Below are 25,045 nucleotides of genomic sequence, written 5' to 3'. Positions count from 1 at the left end.
TATTTCTCTAATTCACTTAGGATGGTGAATTCTCTCTGTATCACTTAAATATTTTTATATAGTTTAAGTAATACCTAATATCTACCTTTTTGTTATCCTAAATTACAATATGTAGTCAGGATTAAAACATAACATTTTCTATACAAGATAACTTGGTAATCTCAAGTTTAAGGATCATTTAAATAATTGTCACGTGAGCTTTTTCAAAGGCATATGTGATCTTTTTATATTGAATTTTCATATAAGTCAGTTTAGTCACATGTCATTCAACAAGAAAATATATATTAGTGTCATATATTCTTCACACCTCAGCTTATGAGAATAGTTGTTCCTTTCCATAAAAAAAAATAATATAATATGTATTAGTCTCAATATATAATTGTAATTAATGTACAGTCTTAATATAGCATTAACCATGAACATTTAGAAACAACGTTTTGAAGCAATATGAATCATATAATTATAATATCTTTATAATTTTTCTTGCAAAGTATTTTTATCTCAAGTACTTTATCCTTACTCTAGATTCATTAATCAAACATAAATGAATATTAAAGATTAAAAAAAAAATCTTTATCAATAATAAATATGCTTTTGCATAAACAAAGTTAGTGTTACATTTAACTCACCGACTGGCTACAAAAAAAAGCCTCTTTTAGTTGTTTACTTTTATACTATAAACATAATTTCTCAATAAGTTATTCTTTATATTAATATAAAATATTATTGTAAACTTAAAGCCTCTAAACAGGGAAAAAAATATTTTTTTTAACTATTTAACATAACATTATAGTTTAACACTTACGCACAACGTAGTGTAGAAACATAAGCTAGTTTGTATCTAAGATAGGTATATTTTAACTAAATTATTTTCTAAGTCGAAAATATTGTTGTCTTTCATAAGATAAGTAGTCTAGAAATGACAGCCAAGGAATAAACGCAACTCCTACAGCACTAGTCATAGAAAAACGTTTGTCGAATTAAACTTATTAGCTGTGATCTTTTGTTACTTTTATATACACATAGGAATGAATCGACAAACTCAAAAGTATGAGAGCATTAGTTTACACATCTACCCGACTTAACAAGGAAAGGACTTAACAAGAATGAATCGTAGACCGCTGCTTCAAACCATTAACACCTAAATCAGACAGTATAAAAACTGACTAGCACCGAAGCACATTCAACAAAGAAGCTTGGGTCAAGGCTCAAGGTTCGAGGCTCAAAGAGAAAAACAGTTCAGTCACAACTTTAAGCTAGGAAGATGTGTTTTGTTCTAGCAAGAATTTTACATCAACGAATTGGTCAAGTTGTGATGAATAACAAGCTGTCGGGTCATATACTGAATTCCAGCTTTTAATTAGAGCAACAAATCTAGGTTGAGTCAAGATTCTAACGTCTAGATTCCAACTTCAAGAACCGGTCAGTACATTGATGTGCTCCAGATTGACGCGTATAGACTACGAACGGTCAGGACAAGATATATATTTTCCTTCTGACATGAAAAAAAAAAAAAAGAAGTTAATATAGAAAACAAAAATTAAATTTGTGATAATTAAAAACAAAGAACAAAACAATGGGATCTGGCTGGTTAGTTAAAAAAAAAAATTTTTTTTAAGAAAATCATGTGGTTGGAAATTGAGGTATTTGGTGATATCAAAATTTAAGCCGCCATGAAGGTTTCAAAGTCTTTGTAGCGTAGTCACCCTTCGGACAGTGAATCCAAGCTGCGAGGAAACTCTAATGCCGTTTCCTACCTTACAAATTCTTGACAAAGTCAATCATTAATTACCCTGTTAAATTAATGATTAATTTCTGCTTCATGTATAATTCTGGTAATCTCGATGGAATACTTCTTCGAATACGAAAGTCAATTTTTTGAATGCATGCCTAGTTTCTTATTGATTGAACGACTTTGACGAGCAGGAACTCTGAAAATTATACACCTTAATACGCAGTAAAAATATTACAGGTATGCAAAGATGCAGCGGATCACTAAATTGGAATATTATATATATATATACTTTCTTAGACTCCAATCCAAGAAAAAAGAGTAGAAAAATCTTGCAGTTGACCGAATAATTAAAAAAATAAAATAAAATAAAAATCTTGGCATATACAGAGGTAAGAGAGCATCAGTTCTAGTTCGCCAATATACCTCAACACATGAAATGGCTACTGTTCATTTTGAGCTCTCGTTAATGGCCGTAGTTTTGTTACTAACACCAAGTAGTAGTATAGCAGCTGATCGAAGCAGTGGGACAAAGGGCAACCTGCAGCATGTTAATGGCGTTGTTGGTGCCATAGTCGACACAAGCTCCCGTGTTGGTAAAGAAGAAAGAGTAGCGATGGAAATCGCAAGGGAGGATTTGTATCGTCACTCCAATCAAACTTTGATTCTGCATGTAAACGACACCGATCAAAGGAAACCCATCAGAGCAGCACTTGCAGGTACGTTTGTGCTGTCATTGTATCTCCTTATCTTAAACAGAAACTAAGCCTGAGAAACAACTTGATTAAGAGAATAAATTAAAGGGTGAAAAGGAGCAGGAAGTCCAAATCACAACCAACTCTCATCAAAGTGTAAGCAATCTCTTTTCTAATCTCCATAGTCGAATGCATTACTTACAGGCTGATTAATGTTCTTCAATATAATTGCTTCGAATGTGTAACTATCACCAATAAAAATAAACATGTAACCATCATTGATCAACCCCCAGACTTCGAGTCATAGTAAACATTTTCTCAAAAAATAAAAATCGTAGAAAACATTAAAATGTGACTTGGGTCCAAAAGAATAAAACAGAAGTTATAGACTTAGTCAATCATGCATTAAAAACAAAGCCAGAAATCCTTTTCGTCTCTATGTTTACATCAGAAAGTAGTTGTTCACTCTAACTCAAAAAATCTTAAGCAAATATCAATTTGCTTCGAATAGGTTTTCTTTTTTTTTTGGGGGTTTTTTTTATAATCAATTGGTGATGAATATTAAGGAAATAGAGAATATATATATGTATGTATGTTGGAATAAAATGTCTTGCATATGATCTTAAATTAAAATTAGTCTTTAATTGGAATGAAACTATGATTTTAGATGAAAATTTGATCAAAACGGAAACGCAGCACAAATCATTTTTTCAGTATGGTGGAAAAGGGTATATTTTGTCAGATTTGCATTTCTTATATGAGCACACCATCAATGCCTATTCCATTCCATCACTGCATAATTTATCTTCATTTAGTATCCATGCACACATATTAGAGTTGATGAATAGGCCAGGACCACAAGAATTGCTTGCTACCTGTGCAAGAAAAATAAAAGTTTTTTTTTTTTCTTTCTTTCTTTCCTTTCATCTCATTGAGAGACTTGTGAGCTACACATTGGAAATAGCCATCTCTCCTGGAAAGGTATCGGATACACAAACATTAAATCATGCCTGTGTAAAAATAATTTAGTCAGCATGCCTAAGAAGTCAAGAATTTGAACTCTATGCATTTACAGGTATGGATCTCATCAACACACAAGTACAGGCTATTCTAGGACCGCAAACATGGGAAGAGGTGTCATTGATTGCTGATATCTGCACCAAAAACAAAATTCCCATTTTTTCTTTTGCGGACACAATTCCAGAATGGACGACAGAGAAGTGGCCCTTTCTACTTGGAGCTTCACACGACAATTTTGCACAAATGAAAGCCATAGCTGCTATTGTAAAGTCTTGGAATTGGCATCGGGTCACTGTAATACACGAAGATGTAGGTTCTTGGACGAATGGAGTCATACCATATCTCCATGATTCCTTAGGAGAAAGAGGTGTAGAAGTTAGCCAATTCGTAGGCCTCTCGTCTTTTGCTTCTTCCGATTTATTATCCAGAGAGCTTAAAAATCTTGAAAGCGAGCAGTGTAGAGTCTTTGTTGTTCATCTGTCATTACCATTGGCCGTGCGTCTATTTGAGATGGCGAAGAAATTGAAAATGATGGAGAAAGACTATGTTTGGATCACTACACATCACATTACAAGCATTGTCCACTCCATCAATGCCTCTATCATCTCATCGATGCAAGGAATTGTAGGAGTCAAGAGCTACTTCTCGGAAACAGGAACAAGTTTTCAGGATTTTAGCTCAAGATTTCGTAAAAGGTTTAGAAGAGAAAATCCTGAAGAGGAAAACAGTGAGCCTGGGATTTATGCAGTGCAGGCCTATGATGCTATCTGGACAATAGCTCGAGCATTGAAAGGAAGTAAAAGGAGGAATCAAGAATTATTGGAAAAAGTTTTGCAAACTGACTTTCATGGCCTGTCAGGAAAAGTTCAATTCAACAATCACAAAATGGCTCCAACACAGATGTTTCAGATCATCAATGTGGTGGGAAAGAGTTATAGGGAACTCGGGTTCTGGTCAAGTGGATTAGGTTTCTCAGAGACGATTGGTAAACATGCTAAATACAGCCCTCTTATGAATGATTTGGAGCAAGTGCTTTGGCCAGGGGGGCCTAGATATACTCCTAGAGGATGGACCGAGCTTACAAGAGAGAAGCCACTGTTGGTTGGCGTGCCTGCAAAATCAGGTTACAAAGAGTACGTGAAAGTGGAATACGATCAATCACGGAAGGAAACTTCTTTCGATGGCCTTGCAATTCAGATCTTCAATGCCACGGTACGACGCTTGCCATTCTATTTGCCATACGAGTTCGTCGCCTTCAATAACATCTCTTACGATAATCTAGTGGGCGAAATTGGTAAGGTACGAATTTGCTCTTTCATAAAGCACTTAGCACCATTGACATCATAGCTTAGCTCAAGAAAAGATTAATAAGTAGCCTCACAAGCATAGCCTATTGTCCTTACTTTTGGTCAACGTAATGAAGAATAAATTTGTAATCATCATAAATGGTCAATTATTTTATAATAAAATGTAATGGAAGCAAAATCACCAACCATTTCTTGTACTTAACGTTACTCTGCACACTAACTCTTGGTCCATGTCATCAGAAATTTGATGCCGTGGTCGGTGATGTGGCAATAGTGGCTAGCAGATACTCGCACGTGGAGTTCTCACATCCCTTCTCGGAAACTGGATTGATGCTCGTCGTCCCTGCTCGATCAAGCAATAAAGAATGGTCATTTATCAAACCCTTTACAAAATCCATGTGGGCTTCAATAACCGTCATAACCATATACAATGGTTTCGTTGTTTGGCTAATTGAGCGACATGCTCATCCTGAACTAGGAGGCTCCATGCTCCATCAAATAGGAATCATGCTTTGGTTATCTTTCAACACTCTTTTCTCTTTGCAAGGTAAAATCTTCTTTTCTTTAATTCCCGTACGCTTTTAGATCATGAACTGTTATATTGGATACAATTGGGATGAATATGTATAGGTGGAAAACTGCACAGCAATTTGTCAAGGATGTCAGTGGTGGTATGGTTGTTTGTTGCTCTAGTTGTCATACAGACATATACAGCCAACCTCACCAGCATGTTGACTGTCCAGAGGCTTGAACCCACCGTAACCAGTGTTGAGGAGCTGCTGGAAAGCAATGCAGCTGTTGGATACTGTTCAAGTTCATACTTGGAAAAATATCTGGTAGAAGTTTTACGCTTTCCTCGCGACAACGTTAAACATTATGCCTCAGCAGAAGAATATGCTGAAGGCTTCAATAAGAAAGAAATTGCTGCTGCCTTTATTGTAACTCCTTTGGCCAAAATATTCCTTGCAAAATTTTGCAAGAAATTTATCGCAGCTGGGCCAACATTCAACATCGGAGGGTTTGGATTTGTACGTAGTATATTTATCTCCTCCTAGCTCATTTTTCCTTGCTTTCTTAAGCAATAATTTTGCAACTTCAGTTGTTTCAGAAGAAAGGGACCAAACCAAACCAGCTAGCTTGAGTTAGATTGATTCGAAAAAGGCTTAAATTTGCATGGTTTGTTCTCTGCAGGCATTTCCCCGGGGATCTCCATTGCTTGCAAGTATTAATGAAGCTCTACTGAAGGTATCTGAAAATGGAACGCTAGTACAACTAGAGAACAACTATATTGGCGTACTTAAAAAATGCCAGGACAAGGAAGAAGAAAATCTTAGTCTTAGCCCCAATGGGTTCCGGGCACTCTTCATAATAACTGGAGTCACATCAACAATTGCTCTTGTGATTTACATTTTTTGTATGGCTAGTTCTTTTTCCGGACTTACAACCATTAGGGGCCTTATGTTCATTATCATCAAACATTGGTACTACCAAAGCAAGAGATTCAGCAGAAGAGTGGGCAATGTTGAAAGCCTTGGAAATTCTTCTCCACAGCATGCACCAAACCAGCTCTCTCAAGTTTAAGATCAGGAAATCGGTTACATTTTTTTCATTTACATCATGATGTTGTCTGTAACTTCTCTTTTTTTTTTGCAATTTTGTACAAAAGCTAAATCATTAATTATTAATAACCATGTAAATAATCCTGGTTTTTTCGTTTCCCATACGAGAGCTAGCTGTCATTGTAATGAAGGCACTTACTGTAATTTCTTTCGTGTACAACGTTTTTTTCTCGTAAGGATTTTTTCCCCTCTATTTCTTTTTGTTCATGCCATTCAAAATAAAACAAGGTGAATTCTAATCATTCAAATAAAGCCCGTGATCAAACATTTTTCACTTGAAGTGTAAAGAATTAAGAGAAGGCCAGAATTATAGGGACTCGGGATTATGTGTATTCCAGCAATGTGCTGGAGAGGTTGATGGTTAACGCTGATTCTTATTGGCATTCACTGTTCCTTTGTGTAATCCTTTTAGTTTTTTTTTTTTTAAAGTGGGCTAAAACTTCATTTTACTATTTTTTTTAGTCCTTGATTTGAGGAGATGAAAGAAAAAGTCATCAGTTTTGATTGTACAATTGACACTGATTTTAGCCGTGAAATAAATCGATTTTCATGTTAAAGGATTATATTCGGTGAGAAGAGAGTTCCATTAGAATAACTTTTGGCCTTTTCATTACTTGAGAGGGTAGATATGAGGTAAGGAGGTTTTTTAAACTCATGTTGATTTTGGGTTTTTGAACCAATTTTTGGTCATTTAAGGCCATAAATATGTTTATCAAGGTCTCTAAAGTGTTTTCTAGGATATCGTTTAGTTAAAATCCCGTGACAAAAACAATGCAAATATATGAGGAAAGACAGAATAAGAGACAGAGATAGAATTGTATTTGATAATAAAGTACAAGAAAGAGTGACTATCACCATATTGTGTTTGGTTGATAATGGATAAATAAGAATAAAATATTAAACAAAATCTATTTTATCCTTGCGAATAAAATTATATTAAACAAAATCTATTCAAACTTACATATTAAAAAATTATAATTTTTTTACTTTAGTTGACATTACGTGTTGAAATTAAGAATAATATAATAACCTTAGTCATAGACCCGGATTTGCCTAGCGAATTGCCCTGAGACTTGACAACTCAAGGTCTTGACTGCTCTAGATTTAAGAGAAATATAGGAAAGATTCACCTAACCTAACCTAACTTGGTCAAGAATTCAAGTCAATCCATGACTTGGTCAAAACCCAAGTGAAAAACCTATTAATTTTTTGAAAAAACAAATGATCAAAACTATATCATTTTGATCCTTTTGAAAAAATATATATATAATTGACCCATGTCAACCCCAGTTAACATACCTAACCTCCATCTTGGGCCTTATCCTGGGTCAACACCTGGGTTAGGTTTTAAAATTAAAATAATAATTATTTTTATCTTTATATGTTATAGTTAGAAAAGTTTGGAAATAAGAGTTTTTTACAGGGATACTTTAGGGATCAAATATAATAAATACTATCTTTAGAGACATCCCTTTTATACATCTAGTTTTGAAAATACAAAAATTCACCCCAAAGTTGTCCCAATTACAAATTATTTTTTTGTCTCTATTATCTTTAACTCTTATGCCTCGAGACAATAATCAAGCATTGTCTATGTATTTTTTGTCAAAAATAAGTTGAAAAAAATTAATTTCAAGTCATAAAATACCTTTGCCCTAATTTCCTAGTGACTTTGTGGTTGTTAGATTCTAAAGACACTAACAAAAAATACATAGACAATGAGTCATTTGTGATTTCAAAAAAAAAAAAAAAAAACTGAATGTTGTTTGCCCTCTAATATTTCCTTTTAAGATAGTCTATGGAGATAAGTTTTCTAAAGTACTGGAATTAATTCATATTTCTTGCATCGGACGACTGAGTGTCCAAGTTACAGATATGATAGATTACTTGCATAACATTCATGAGCAAGTCAAGTAGACAATCAACAAAAACAATGTCAAGTATAAAGTCATGGCTAATACTCATCGTAGGAAAGTGATGTTTGAGGTTGTTAATTTGGTATAAACAGTCCTTACATGTGATAAATTTCCAATAGGTGAGTATAACAAGTTAAATGAATAGAAGATGGGCTCATATGAGGTGTTACAAGAAATAAATGAAAATGTATACATGATTTATCTACCTAATCACCTAAAGACTTCTGACGTCTTCAATGTCCGACATTTGACATCTTAGTTAAAGGAGAAAAAAAACTTGAGGATGAATGATGTCGTCGTGATCATGAGTAGTCAAATATGGGTTTGCCATGACTAGATAATGATCTATCCCATATAGATTATATAGATGGACTAGTGAGACAAGTCTATACTCAAGAAGAAGTCTGATAATGCTAGACCAAAATGATGGCTTAAAATGGCTATAATTTTTTATTTGAATGTTGGATTCTGCTTAAATTTTTATAAGATTTTTCAGAGGTTGTTTTCCTTATAGTACCCAACTTTATTGATATACAAATCTTTAGATATAAAAAAATCTCACTCAGACCCTTGGGTTTAGGTAGTTTTATTATTTTACTTTTATTTTTTAATTTCATGCATTGTTTTAGATTTTATAGTTATTTTCTTTTTTATTGTTGTATTTAGCTTTCGCTTGCATCAATTGGTGTTTTCCTTGTAGCTCCCCTCATATGTTCACTAAATGAATGCTCTTTTTTTTTTCCTTTAATTTAATTTTATTTTTTTCATTTGTTTTTTTATTATTTATTCCTTAATTAAACATTGCATTGTTTCAGACTTTGTCTTCATAATTTTTTTCTCCTCACATTCTATAAGACTATCATAGTCTTAACAAAACGTCCTACATATGGTAGGCTCTTGATTTTACATAAATATATTTGATTGTTTGCACTAAATTAAAAGTTAAGGAACCAAATTTGAAGAAGGTAAATAAAGGCAGTCGTATTATAAAAAAAATAGTCCCTCCATTTTTTGGCTAAGTCTTGCCTTAGGGTTTCATCAAAGTTATGTTATGGTCCCTTTAGTTTGGGAATCATGTATTTTAATTCAAAACTTTATTTTTTTGTCATTTTGGTCCATGGTTTGATAGAGAAGAGAGAGTTGTCTAAAACATAGCAATTAAATGAATAACAAAAGGCTTTATAAGGCCTTTCATTTGTAAATTTAGCAGTGCTTATCATCCTAAGACAAAGATAGTTAATTGAAGCCTTGGCAACTTACAACGAAACTTAGTTGGAGATAAGCCAAAACCGTGGGATATGGCATTACTACAAATAGAGTTTACTTATAAAAGGTTTTGGGATTGAACCACCCAACTAAGTCCTTTGAGATAGTCTGTGGACATAATCTTTCTAGAGCATTGGAATTAATTCATATTCCTTACATCGGATGACTAAGTGTCTAAACCATAGACATGACATATTACTTGCATGACATTCATGAGCAGGTCAAGTAGACAATAAAAAAAAAAACAATACCAAATATAAAGTCATGGCTAATACTCATTGTAGAATAGTGGTGTTTGATGTTGGTGATTTGGTATAAGCAGTCCTTACACGTGATAGCATTTCAACGACTGAGTATAACAAGTTGAAGGAATGGAAGATAGGCCCTTGCGAGATGTTGCAGGATATAAATGATAATGTGTACATGATTCATCTTCCTAATCACCTAAAGACCTTTGATGTCTTCAAAGTCCAATATTTGACATCTTATCTAGAGGAGTAACAAAACTTGATGATGAGTTCACTCCAATCCGGGAAGAATGATGTCGTTGGCTTGAGATAACATGTGATTATAAGTAGTCAAATATGGGTTTTCCATGACTAAATGATGATCAATCACAGACAAATTAAATATGTGGAAGGAGTAATGGAACATGTCTAGATTCAAGAGGAAGTTTGGTCACACCATACTAGAATTATAGCTTAAAATGAGCATAATTTTTTATTCGATCGTTAGATCGAGCTTAAATTTTTACAAGATTTTTTGGAGGTTGTTTTACTTATAGTATCCAAATATATTGTTATGTAAACCTTCAAATCTTTAGATATATAAAAAAAAAAAAAAATTGTCGCTCAGGACCTTGGTTTTGATAGTTTTGTTATTTTCCTTGTTATTTTTAATTTCATGTATTGCTTCGGATTTTATGGTATTTTCTATTTATTTTTGGATTTTTATTTTTATTTTCTTATTGAGGTATAGTTTCTAACCTATTTAAGGTTTCGTAAACCTCCTAAGAAGATAGATTTCTTGAGTATTATTTTTAAAGAGAATAAAACTGCAAATTCAAGGTCCACACTTGCAACCCCTTTCCTTTATTAAATTCATGTGTTCTATGTTTTTTATTGTTGTCTTTAGCTTCTGCTTGCATCATCTAGTGTTTTCCTTGTGGCACCCCTCATATGTTCACTAGATGAATGTTCTTTACTTTTGGTCCTTCAAATTTTTTCTTTTCATTTGGTTTTTTTTATTTATTCCTTAAATATTGTATTTTTTAGGACTTTGTCTTTGTAATTTTTTTTTTCTCCTTGCATTCCATAAGACTATCATAGTCTTAACAAATCATCTCATCATATGGTGGGCACTTGATTTAGTATAAATTTATTTGATTGTATTGTTTGCATGAAATTAAAAGTTAAGAGACCAAATTTGAAGAAGGTAAATAAAGGTAGCCATATTACAAAAAAAAAAAATAGTCCCTCTGTTTTTTGGCTAAGTCTTGCCTTTAGGTTTTGTCAAAGTTCTTTTATGGTCCCTTTAGTTTGGGAATCATGTATTTTATCCAAAACTTTATTTTCTTCTCATCTTGGTCTTTGGTTTGGGAGAGAAGAGAAAGTTGTCTAAAAAATAACAAGTAAATGAATAAAAAAAGTCTTTAAAAAGCCTTTCATTTGTATATCATTCTCTAAAAATTTGGACCTTGATTTCCTGATCACTTTAAGTGATTAGAGAAGAGACAATCAAGTGATAGGTCATGTTGCAAGTCACCCGCGTGGCGTCGATTGGCAATTTTTGTTTGCTTGATTTATTCTTAGGAGTTTCCACTTAGTACTTAATTGAGGGCTACTAGAAAACTCGGGTGTACTGATCTTGTTTGAGATTCACGGGTAAGGAACTGGTTGTGGTTAGGAAAGGTATTAGAACCCCTAACGCACCCTACCTTAGGTAAGCTACTTCGTGGCTTTGACATGTTAAAGAAGTTATAATTTTTTTGTTTTTTCCTCAGATATTAGAAATATAACTTACGTGTAAGTTTATAATTATTAACCGTGAACAAATCAAAATATTAAATTCTTCTTTATTCTTTGCAATTTTATCATTAAAAAAAAAACAAACACATTCACTTTCACTATATTTTTTCTTTTTTTATTTTTTAGATCCACACTACAAATTATAAAAAATTTAAAACTATACAAAAATTACATTAAACAATTTAAAATTACAATAATAGCTCCAAAACAATCTGGAATTGCAAGGAAGGCCTTCTGCACCACCAAAATAGTGGCGGCGCGTTGTTCCACGTGCGATTGACACTGGCAGCACGTGGGTTCACGCGCCGCCGCTGGCACAACCCAAGAGATGGGCGGATCTAGGACGCTTTCTCTTCCTTTCCCCTTCTGCACCAACGTTGACAACCATTGTCACCTATAAAAAGAACAAAACGTAACAACAAGCTTCACACCCACAACAAGAATTCATAGTTTTACCGACGGACATATTTCATCGGTATGTAATTGATTGTACGTCGGTAAATTTTTTACCGACTAAAGTATCAACGGAATACGTCCGTCGGCTTACCTTTCGTCGGTGATTCCACATTCCGTCGCTATATCGGTCGGAAAAACAAAAAAACCATTTACCGACGGTTTTACAGACGGAATTTGCGTGCAAAAAAAACACTTTCCCGCTTCACAAATACCGACGGATTGTTATTCCGTCGGTGATATCAGATTCATCGATGGTTAATTTCCATCGGTAAATTGTTGAAATACCGACAGAATATTCCGTCTGTAAGTTCGTCGGTAAATTATAATACCGACGGATTATTGCTGTCGGTATATCCGTTGGTGAGTCATGAAAACACTAACCGAATTTATCTGTCTAGAAATTTGTCGGTGATGGTCGCGGCTACTGTCTAATGCCGACGGATTTAGTCTGTCGGTAAATCCCTTTGTAATTGTTTTTTTTATATAATTATTTAGAATACATAATATAAAATGATATAAATTAATGGTAATAAAAACCAATTATGGAAATAAAATTTATATTAAGCATCAAAAACAAAAAATGAAAGATAAATAATATTCATTACAAAATGAAATTGTTCCAAAAATCATTAAATGAAATTTTAAATGTAAATAATGTTTATCAAAAATTAATATAAAGGAGGTTGAGGAGGATCAGGAGGAGGAGGAGGCTGGCTGTTATGCGGCCAACTTGGATTGGGTGCACATGTTCCGCCTTGTGTCATGTTGATGACCATTTGACGAAGCTCTTCATAGGCCGCTCTTTGTTATGCAGATTCTGTTATGTATTGTTCTTTGAGTTGTGTGTACGCCTCTGATAGGTGATCGCACCTTTGCTGTAAGGCCACAAACTCCTTAAATTGGAAGCTCGGTACTGATTGAGAGCTCCCGATGGTTGAAGCAGTACGGGTCGCCCGCAAGTTGTCAGCCCTAGTGTTGGAGAGCCCGTAAACCCAATTCTTATCGGGTCCACCTGACGATCCAGCCTCCATCCATAAATCCGGATCAAATTCCGGATGGGTCGAAGGATCGTCCCCGTATGTCTCCCTCAACCGATTATTATATGTCTCTTGAAAATAAAAAAAGTAATTATCATATTCAATTCAATAAATATAATAATAACTTACAAAATAAAATGGTTGAATAAACATACCATAAAATGTTGAGTGCGACTGTCAACAAACTATTGCACCCCCTTTTGGCGGTCTTGTCTCCGCACGTGCGTCTCCACAAACAGCTCCATAGGGCTCGGCTCACGTCCAAGAGACGTAGCCTATAATGAAAAAAATTTATTAACAACAAATTAATTGAACGATATATTTCATTTAAATTAATCTTACCATCCGTTTCGCATGTGCAGCAAACGGAACGGAGCCGCCGGTGTGCGTTGTCACCGAGCCATGAATGGGCCGATTCCGGTTGCCAGCACCGGACTATAAGCATCGTGTGAACCGCTCAGACGTCACGTGCTCAAGATAGTGCGCCCATATATCCTCCGGGATGTATATCGGTTTGAAATCCCTCCAAACCGCAACATCGTTCTAGCCTTGGAACCCCCTATCCCTCGCAGTTTTTTTTGCCTTTTTTTGGTCTTCATACCAAAAATCACACAACCTACTTACATTTCAAAACATAAAATTTTTTTGTAAAAAAAAGTTGTATTGTTTTCGATGTTACCTAGTTGCCGCGTGATTTTCCCATACCCTCCTCACAACATTGTTATGTTCCTCGTCCCAACAGAATCGATTCTGTGTATAAAAAATAATTTTTAAAAATGTTAATAATTTATTTACAATTATATTAAGAATTTATCATAAATAAGCTGAAATTATATATTAACATGAACCTCAAATCTAGCAAACCATGCATTGATTTGAGGCATCCATTCAGGATGCCTGGATATCTGACTCCATTGAAACAATGGAATCTCCATCGACGCTTTAAACGCCGATGATATTCCTCGGGTGGCCTCAATGTTTCTGAACCTGAAAAGAATTGAAATTAATTAAATAGTGACTTCATAAATTTGTTTTAAATTTGTTTTTTAAAAAAAAAATTAAAACCTTAACAAACTTACATTGAAAGATTATCTTTCCATTGTGCCTCGTACTTGCGGGTCCATCGATTCCGCTGTGAAGGCACGCCGCTTCTGCGATGTGAAACAGTGCTGGAAGTGGCAGCATTAGCTAACGGCGCAAGTGGTGTAGGTGCCTCTTCTTGAGAGGCACCTAAGGAAATGTCTTCGTCACTGCTAGACAAACTTGATGCGACCGGACGTGAAGCTCTGGATTTTATTATGTGCATCTAACCAGTTTTATATAAATAAATATATAATTCAATTAAAATGTTAAAAAAAATTGGCAGCAGCTTCCCTATACTTGGATACTACCAAAATCCACAAACCTGCAAATATTAACAATAGCCACAACCAATTGACCCAATCTATACTAATTATTTCAATATATTCAATTACTAATCCTAAGGTAAATTCAACATTAACAATTCAACAAATTATTCAATAATTATGTCAATACAACAAAACTATAAATTCAAAATAAATAGAAACAATTAAACACAAATCATCAAGTTAGAGTAAAATTAATAATTCTTCCAACATATTCAATTACTAAATCTAAGATAAATTCAACATTAACAATATTAATTCAACAAATTATTAAATATCCATTATGGCAATACAACAATAAAATTATTCTAAGGTAAATTCAACATTAACAATATTAATTCAACAAATTAATCAATAATTATATATGGCAATACAACAATAAATTATATTCAATAAATTAAAAAATATATATAAACTACCAATTAAAATCAATGGAAATAATTAAATACAAATCATGCAATAATAGAGTAAAATTACTAATTATTCTAACATAGTCAATTACTAATTCTAAGTTAGATTCAACTTTAACATCAAACATCCAATAAATTAACTAATACCAATTATAACAACACAATTCAAAAAAATATTAAAAAAATTCAAAAAAAAAAACCTACATCAATAGAAGAAACGAAATATACATACCTTAATAATATGTCCAATTCAAAACTTTATCTACATTACAACAAAATACACCAAAACAACAAAATAACAAAAATAAAAACAACTACAACTAAAATAAAACAAAATAAAATAAAATAGAAAAAACCACATACCTTTATTCAAATCTTGCAAGAGATTCAAGGTGAAAGGTTTGAAGGATTGAGAGCAAAAAACTGAAAATTTGCTTGTCCGGAGGAGAAGAAAAACGGAGGAGAAGAAAAAATAAGAGGAAGCGGCGGGCGCCGGAAGTTATATGTTATATGGCAGATTTACCGACAGATATTAAAAAAATATTATTAATTTTTTAAATTCATCGGTAAAAGTTAAACAATCCGTCGGTAAAGTTTGAATTTCGCACTGAATTTTTTAATTGCCCTCCAAATTATTCGCGGTCCGTCGGTAAGCTGACACGGTCAGAGGTGCATTCAATTCACACCCTTTGGAATTTGCGCATTCCGTTGGTATTTTTGTCGGTAAAATTTTCCATCGAGAACTTACCGACGGACAAATTCCATCGGTATGGACGTCGATAAATTCATCGGTATGGACGTTGGTGATTGTGGCATTTCAGTGTAATTATTTTCGAACTCTCTGTGACATGCCGACGGACGACTGTCCGTCGGTATGGGCGTCGGTGATTGTCGCATTTCAGTGTAATTATTTTTGAACTCTCTATGAGATGTCGACGGACTTCAGTCCGTCAGTATGGACGTCAGTGATTGTGGCATTTCGGTGTAATTATTTTTGAACTCTCTGTGAGATGCCGACGAACGACTGTCCATCGGTGAAGACGTCGATAAATTCGTTGGTATGTACGTCGGTGATTGTGGCATTTTGGTGTAATTATTTTCGAACTCTCTGTGAGATACCGACGGACTAATGTCCATCGGTATGGACGTCGGTGATGGTGGCATTTAGGTGTAATTATTTTTTAACTCTATGTGAGATGCCGACAGACAGTGGTCCGTCGGTATGGACGTCGGTGATTTTCAATGTACATTAGGTGTTGTGTTTGTATTTTCTGTTTACCTTCCTGCAAAAAATTCAATGACAAACTATCCATCGCATAAAACAATAGCAATAGTGCTTAAACGATAAATATATATTTCATGTTTCAAAATATATCATCCATAATGTAAATTACATTAAGAAAAGGGTTTTACACAGAACTAGTCAGAATTATCTTCTTCTTCTTCTTCTTCATCGTCATCAATTGAATAGCCATCACCTTCATCGCAATCTTCAATATGGATATCATCTTCTTCATCGACATTTGCTTGTCCACTAGAGCTCAAAACAACGTTCGACTCCTCTACGTCAACATCAACAAGACTATCATCGGAAACACGAAAATTTGAATTTTCTTCCAATTCAATCGAAGGAGCAACTCGATATGGTTCAACCAACTCACTAACTTGAAAGACTTTATCCCGCACACTTGTTTCTTCGTTCTCATCCTGAACAACCTTGACATGACCCCGTGGTTTCGTTTTTAAAACGGACAACCAATCAACTCTTGATCGATCCTTTCTAAATGAAGGGGTGTATGTGTAATAAACTTGTTGACATTGCTTTGCGAAAACAAAGACATCGTTTATGTTGCGGAGTCTAGCTTTTGAGTTGATTTCGACCAGACCATGGTACGTATCAACTCTGATTCCTCTGTCCGTCGTGTCATACCAATAGCATTTAAATAAAAACATTGTATTCTGCTCGTTATGATATTGTAGTTCGACAACCTCTTCTAATCTACCATAGTAGTCAACTTCTAACTCACTATTTGTGGATCCTTTAACACAAACACCGCAGTTGTATGTCTTTCTTCCTTGCCCGTACTCTTCAGTATGGAAAATATATCCATTGACAAAATACCCATTGTAGCACTTAACTTTTCTTTCAGGCCCGAGGCTTAGTGAAGACAATGACTTAGACGCACTTCTTCCCATTTGATAAACCTTGTATACATGTAATGTACATCAATAAACGGTAAATGAACGAGAATCTTGTAATGGCATGCATATATACAGTAATTTTGCAAGTTAGAATGAGTTTGTGATAGTGCTTACATGTGTTCTGAACCATGTGGCAAATTGTTCATCTTGTAACTGAAAGATCTAGAAGTCGGTCAGCTGCGAGTTATTGGAGAGCAAATATTGTCGATATTGCCTACAAGTGATAATGAGTGTATGATTTCACAATATATAATTACCAATATTTTACAGACAAAGTTTAATTAGTATTACACATATATAAACTTACTGAATAAATGGTCTCAGCTCATCACAGTTAAATAGAACATAGTTGTGTGCTTGTTTGAATTCTATTTCCGACAAATATCTTCCTCGTACGACATTTTTAGGTGTGGGTCGTCCAGTTTTGGAGAATATTGACAAGTTCTCACTGGAAGGCACTTCACCGCCATCGTCATGCCGTGGAACGCAATTGATTCTTGTTCTCATATGAGGTTCGAAATAGTACGAGATAAATGTTGATATCTCTTCAACAATATAGGCCTCACATATCGAAGCCTCAACATATGCCTTGTTCTTAACCTTTTTCTTGAGATTAAACAAGTACCTGCATTGAATTACAATTCAAGTATTTCCAATTAAGAAAAACATAGAAAAAACTTTTAGATATGAATTCCATTGCGACTGTAATATCTCACCGTTCGAATGGGTAAATCCATCTATATTGGACCGGTCCTCCAGCTTTTGCCTCGAACGGTAGATGTATAGGGAGATGCTCTATTGAGTCAAAAAATGAAGGAGGGAATATCATCTCAAGTTTGCATAGTGTCTCGATTATATTTATTTGAAGCCTCTCAATGTGCTCAACATTCAACTTGCTGGAGCATATATCTCTAAAGAAATGACTGATCTCCGTCAGTGCATCCCATATTCCCTTTGGCAATAAATCACGAAAAGCTAATGGGATGAGTGTTTACATAAACACGTGGCAGTCATGACTCTTCATTCCATACAATCTGCAGTCCTCTATATTAACAAGTCTTGATATGTTCGATGCATGTCCATCCGGAAAACACAGACTCTTAAGCCATTTGTAGACTAGTAGTTGTGCGTTTTTCTCTAACACGAACCTTGCCCTTGGTTTTGCGACCCCTGACTCCTCATAAACCAACTCCATATTTTTACGGTTACAGTATAAAGCTATATCCAATCTAGACTTGATGTTGTCCTTTGTCTTCCCCTTCACATCCATGACGGTGTTGAAAATATTCTCAAACACGTTCTTTTCGATGTGCATGACGTCAAGGTTATGGCGGAGAAGATTGGTCTTCCAATAAGAAAGCTCCCAAAAGATACTTCGCTTTACCCAATTATGGGTCAAACCAAAACCATGAAACTTTTGCTTACCTGATTGAAGGCCAAACACAATGTCACTGTACTCTTATACAACATGATACAATTCTTCACCAGAAAGACGCGAGGATGTAACATCTTTTTCAACTCTGCCAATAAAGAAATCTTTTCTGTTCTTTCTGAACCTGTGATTAAGTGGCAAAAAGCGACGGTGACAGTAAAAAAAAGAAGCTTTACCTCCGTTTGATAGCGTGAATGCCTTGTTGTTTTCAATGCAGTATGGACATGCGAGTTTCCCATGTGTGCTCCAACCAGAAAGCATTCCATAAGCTGGAAAATCATTGATAGTCCACATCAAAGCCGCCCTCATAAGGAAATTTTGTTTCCTCGTTATATCATAAGTCAGAGCTCCGGAGGACCACAACTGCGCCAGCTCATCAATCAACGGTCGAAGACAAACATCTATATTCCGCCCCGGGCTGCTTGGACCGGGTATGACAGTAGATAAAAACATGAACTCCGACCTCATACACATTCCCGGCGGCAAGTTATAAACTGTGAGTATGACCGGCCAACAAGAATAGGAAGCAGCAAATGACCCAAATGGGTTGAATCAGTCTGTACACAACCCAAGACGGACATTCCTTGATTCAGCTGAAAAGTCAGGATGCACACTGTTAAAGCGTTTCCACGCTTCGCCATCAGAAGGATGCAACATCACACCATCAACCGCATCATGTGTTTGGTGCCATGTCATGTGCTCAGCAGTCCTTCGTGACATGAATAACCTCTGCAGTCTAGGTGTGATCGGGAAATATCTAAGTTTTTTATACGCCACTAGAGTCTTTCCCCTGCCAGTTCTGGGTTTGTAACGAGAATGCCCGCATGTCATGCCCTCGGTCATCTCAGCATTTTCAAGGTAGTATAACATGCAGAAGTTAGGGCACATGTCAATTTTCTGGTATCCTAAACCGAGGGGTTTCATCATGGACTTCGCAGCATAGAAGTTCTCTTTCAGCTTGTTCCCTTCAGGTAAAATGTTTCTTGCCCAATCAATAATTTTGTCATACCCGGCCTCACTCAGCCCGTGATCTGACTTGATGGTGAACACTTGTGCCACGGCCGACAATTTACTGTGGTTTGTGTAGTCATCTCATAATGGTTCGTCAGAATCTTTCAACAAATCAAAAAACCTAGCTGCCTACGCATTAGGTTCTTCTTATACGATTGGACATTGACTGACATTACCTTGATTCATTCTCATTGCATCCATAACCATGTTTCTATAAGGATTAGTGTTGTCATTTGCTGCTTCATGCACATTGCTAGCACTAGAAGTTGACCCAACCACCGTTTCTCTCATTCTCCTATTACTAACAAATACCTCTCAATGTGCATACCAACACTGGTAATCCTCCACAAACCTTTTCTGTAGAAGATGCATCATTACAACATCTGGATGCAGATACTTTTTATTTTGACACTTCCTGCATGGACACCTAATACCGCCTCCAGTAAAATTTCTGGGAATAGATGTTGTGAAATTAATAAAACCCTGAACCCCGTTACAATAATCCATCCTCCGCAATCCTTGGGGTGAATCTAGATACATCCATGACTTCTATCTAACCTCTATAAAATTATGATGACATCATGTACATATTAATTAACTAAGTTAGGTAAATAAACTTGTAAATATATTACTTTACCTCGAGATTATCCAACAAACCAATCACAACTTCTTATAAATATTAAATATTCATTATCATTTATCAACGTCCATACAAATTAATATATATATATATATATATATATATATTATATTAATAGAAATTACCACTCTGCAATACCATTGATAAAACTTAAGCAAGCTATTAATTATTTCAAAACATAACATATAATTCGGTAATTCCACAAAGTTTTAACAGTTTACAAACAAATACAATCTTACAAAATCTAAAACAAACTATAACAGGTATAAAATTATACATTCATAAACTACAAGTTTGTTTGAGAAAAAACAATAAAACATGTACATCTACTAATAAAAATACATATACTACAAAAACAATAAAATTGACATTTAAATGTTAAAATTTAAACAGATAGAATTACTTACAAAAATTGATAAAATCCGTCGGTAAATCATAACACGGATGTTGTGACCACAAAACTTCAAGAAATACAACTGTTGAGATGAGAAAGATTTTTGTATGGGGGCGAGGAGGGGCTGGTTATTTGCAGATGGGGAGACTTAGGATTAGGAAGAAGAAGGAGAAATAGGGGAGGAGAGTGTCGGCAAAGCGGCCATATATTCACTTTTTCCAATGGACTCACCGACGAAAAAACATCGTCGGTGAATACGTCGGTGAATCCGTAGCTAATTGTGACGGGGAATCGACACATCACCGCACAGACCTGCTTTTCAATTCCGTCGGTATTTTTAGACGGTGTACCTGTCACGTCACCTGTACGGAACTGGCATTCAAATCCGTCGGTGATTTCGTCGGTATTTTTAACGATAAACCAATCACGTCTCCCGTACGGGTCCCAGGTTTTGAATCCGTCGGTGATTTTGTCGGAAAAATCACCCGCCAAAACCTCCATCTTAGGTACCTGCCCTTTTTTCATTAATTCTAATGTCGGAATCAAACCGTCGGTAAGTACCGACCGCCTTACGGACGGAAATATTCCGTCGGTAATTTTGACCGTAAAATACTGACAGAATTATTCCGTCGGGGATTTCGTTGGTATTTAGCGAGTTTCTAGTAATGACCCTTTCTTTCTCAGTTTTTTTTTTTTTTTAGATCTGCTTCCCACATATCTGTTTGGCCTTTGCTTTCTTCTCTGTTTCAGGTCGCCGACAAGGAAGAGGAATGAACAAGAAAGGTGGTGCTATTAGAGGCGGTGGCTGGCTTCTGTGGAGGCCAATCTGCAGGGAGGTGAAGAAGAGAACGGGGATGGCCGAGTCTTCACGAGCTGGTGGCTAGTTTAGGAGAATGGGTTGTTAGGTCTGTCAGGTGGAGATGGGAAGGTTGTGAGAGGAGAGTGAGGAGGGAAGGTCCAGTGGAGAAGAAGATGGTGGTTGTCTTGATGCAAGGGAGGTTAGTTTGTGGGGCTGAGAGATGAGAGGGATGATGGGTATCTTGGGTTAGCTGGGAGAAGGAAACGATGTTGGGCAGAAATGGGGGAAATGGCGTTATTAGGCAACTCGTTTGGAAAAGGAAAACGTGTGTGAGAATGGAGAGGCTGGTGTTGAGAAGAGAAGGCTTGTCTTGCAGCCGGCTAGAGAGAAAAATCAAAACCAGGGGGGGCAGTTGTTTGGTTTGTTTATTTTGATAGAGGGGAAAGGGAGAAGTACTGAAAATGGTCGAAAGAGGAGTGAATAGAGGGAGTGTTTGACAGTTTCTTAAGCTCTTAATTATACAAACAATTGTTAAAAGCAAGAAAACTATATTATTTCAGATGAGAGATTAAGGCTTTATATCAGCCTTTACACAGCAGGAATAATGGAAATAACGGAACCACTAAAGACGTGGTCAAACGGTTACAAGAAAATCGAATTAAAAACTGAAGTCCAAAGGATCCGGACATTATTAACTTAAATAGCAGTAACGGTTAATACTAAATCAACACAACAAACTCTCCCTTAAACTGACTTGCAATTTTGTCAGTTTAAAATTGGTGTTGTGCAAACTCCAAGTAGTTCTCTCAGTCTTGTGAATACTTCAAGCGTCAAAGGCTTAGTCATAATATTTGCCAACTGATCTTTGGAACCACAAAACTCTAACTTAACAATTCCATCCATTGTTAAGTCACGAAGAAAATGGAATCTAACATCAATGTGCTTGCTTCTTCCGTGCATAACAGGATTTTTTGATAATTTGATAGTAGAGTTGTTATCACAGAATATATCAGTGCACTTGCTTCGTTCAAAACCAAGTTCATCATGAATTTTTCGCATCCATATACTTTGACATGTGCAAGCGGCAGCAGCTATGAACTCGGCTTCAGTAGTGGAAAGAGTAACTACTGGTTGTTTCTTTGAAGACCATGCGACAGCACCTGAACTGAGTAAGAATGCATATCCTGATGTGCTTTTCCGGTCTTCAGTATCTCCTGCATAGTTGTTGTCCGTATAGGCTGCCAACTTCTCTTCTCCTCCTTTTTGATAAGAGATTCCCAGTTCAGTTGTCCCTTTGATGTAACGAAGAACTCTCTTTACAGCTTGTTGATGTAACTCAGTTGGTCGTTCCATGAATCTGCTGACCAAACTTACCACAAATGCTAAGTCTGGTCTGGTGGCAGTCAAGTACATGAGGCTACCCACCATCTGCTTATATGTTGTGGCATCAACACTTACCCCACCTTCGTTTTTTGCAAGTTTGAAACCCGGTATAATTGGATTTTTGACAGGATTGCAATTTCTCATGCCAAATCTTTCAAGCACCTCATTAGCATATTTCCTTTGATTGATGAAGATCCCTCCTCTATGTTGTACTACTTCCACGCCAAGAAAATATTTCATTCTCCCAAGATCAGACATGTCAAACTCTTGTTTCATAGAGTTCTTGAACCTTTCGAACATTTCTACATTATTTCCTGTAAAAATAAGATCGTCAACGTAAACACTTACAAGAAGACATTTCCCTTCCATTTTCTTTGTAAACAAGGTATGTTCACTCGGACACCTTTCAAAACCTTCTTTAATGAAATAGGACTCTAGTTTGTTGTACCAAGCTCGAGGAGCTTGCTTGAGTCCATATAGAGCTTTCTTGAGTTTGTAAACCTTGTATTCTGCTCCTTTTACTTCATAGCCTTGTGGTTGTTCAATAAAAACGGCTTCGTTGAGCTCTCCATGCAAGAAAGCACTTTTCACATCGAGCTGATACACATCCCAACCTCTACAAGCAGCAAGAGCTAGTATCATTCGAATAGTATCCCATCGAGCTACCGGTGCAAAGACTTCAGTGTAGTCAATTCCAAATTTCTGTGAGAAACCCTTTGCGACAAGCCTTGCTTTGAATTTATCTACTTTCCCATTCTCATTAAGCTTGGTCTTGAAGACCCATTTTACTCCAATATGTTTGGCTCCATATGGAAGTGTAGTCAGCTCCCACGTTCTATTCTTCTCAATAGAATTAATTTCCAAATCCATTGCTTCTCTCCACTTCGGGTGCTTGGCAGCTTCTTCAAAAGAGATGGGATCATTGGAGGCTGTGAGCAACATGAAGTTACTTTCTTCATCTGAGTCAGATGAGCCGTCACCAGTTATATAATCTTGCAAGTAAGCTGGTATCCGTCTAACTCTCCCTTGAGCTAGACTGGAAATGTCTTCGCTGGATGAAGAAATAATTCCAGGAGAATTTGCATCAGCAACTCCAGAACTGTCACCAGTAGTATTGCTGTCACCCTGTGGCTCTTCTTCTGCATTATCATCTCCTTCAAATGTTGGTTGCACATTAAGTTCATCATTGTTGTCAACCATTTGTTCTGCTTCTACATTGTCATGTTCTCGTGCTGGATGATCCGCATGCTGCCATTCTGTTTCTGCATTGTCACCCCACGTAAGAGTTTGATTTTCAGTTTCTACCGTACTCCAATCCCATTGCTTATCTTCTTCAAACACCACATCTCTGCTCACAATGATTTTTTCAGACACTGGATCATACATTCTATAAGCTTTAGATTCCTGACTCAACCCCAAGAAGATACACCGATGGCTTTTATCATCAAGTTTTTGCCGGTGCTTATCATGAATATGAACATGACCAATGCAACCGAACACTTTGAAGTATTCTACTGATGGCTTGAACCCAGACCAAGCTTCCTCTGGTGTCATGTCTTTAACTGCAAATGTAGGACAACGGTTGAGCAGATGAACTGCCCAGTTGACAGCTTCTGGCCAAAATATTTTTGGTACCAGCTTTTCTGCTAATATACAACGCACCATATTCATAATAGTTCGGTTTTTTCGCTCTGCAACCCCATTTTGCTGAGGGGTATAGGCTGCTGTGAGTTGTCTAACAATACCATTAGAGCTGCAGTATTCATTGAAATCAGACGAAGTAAACTCCCCCCCCCCCGATCAGTTCGAAGACAGCATATAACATTTGCAGATTCTTTTTCTACTAGACACTTGAACTTTTTGAACATGGCAAGTGCTTCGGATTTAAGATTCAGAAAATAAGTCCACAGTTTTCTGCTATAATCATCTGTAAATGTGAGTATATACCTCTTATGACTGCTGGACTCGGGTGTAATGGGACCACAGATGTCAGCATGAATGAGTTGCAATTTTTGTGTAGCTCTCCACATACTCTTTCTGGGGATGAATTCTCGATGCTGCTTCCCTGTCATACATACTGTGCAGACAGTAGAGGACTCATGGAGATGAGGCAGGCCTTTCACCATTTGCTTACGGGACAAGATACTCAAGCCTTTGAAATGTAGATGCCCATATCTACGGTGCCATAGATCAGCTGGACTTTCAGATGTAGTCTTGAAGCATGTAGGAATGAGGACTTGAGTTTGCATCTATGTTTCTCGTTCAGCCAGAAGGATAAACATCCGATTAGCAG

At 36.0% G+C, this 25,045-nt stretch overlaps 1 protein-coding gene across 1 annotated transcript; it reads left to right on the top strand.

Moving 5' to 3' along the window:
- The first annotated feature begins 2,171 nt into the window (after positions 1-2,171).
- Positions 2,172-21,454, top strand: LOC118056773 (glutamate receptor 2.9). The gene is made up of 6 exons (XM_035069118.2): positions 2,172-2,451; positions 3,503-4,746; positions 4,995-5,301; positions 5,385-5,782; positions 5,946-6,168; positions 21,321-21,454. Exons 1-6 carry the CDS (start codon positions 2,172-2,174, stop codon positions 21,452-21,454), a joined length of 2,586 nt encoding a protein of 861 aa, XP_034925009.2.
- Positions 21,455-25,045: the final 3,591 nt, after the last annotated feature.

The sequence above is a fragment of the Populus alba genome, chromosome 1, assembly GCF_005239225.2.
Source record: "Populus alba chromosome 1, ASM523922v2, whole genome shotgun sequence".
In the NCBI taxonomy this organism is placed as follows: domain Eukaryota; kingdom Viridiplantae; phylum Streptophyta; class Magnoliopsida; order Malpighiales; family Salicaceae; genus Populus; species Populus alba.
Note: the sequence above shows the minus strand (reverse complement) of the source record. Positions and strands in the feature narration are given on the sequence as shown.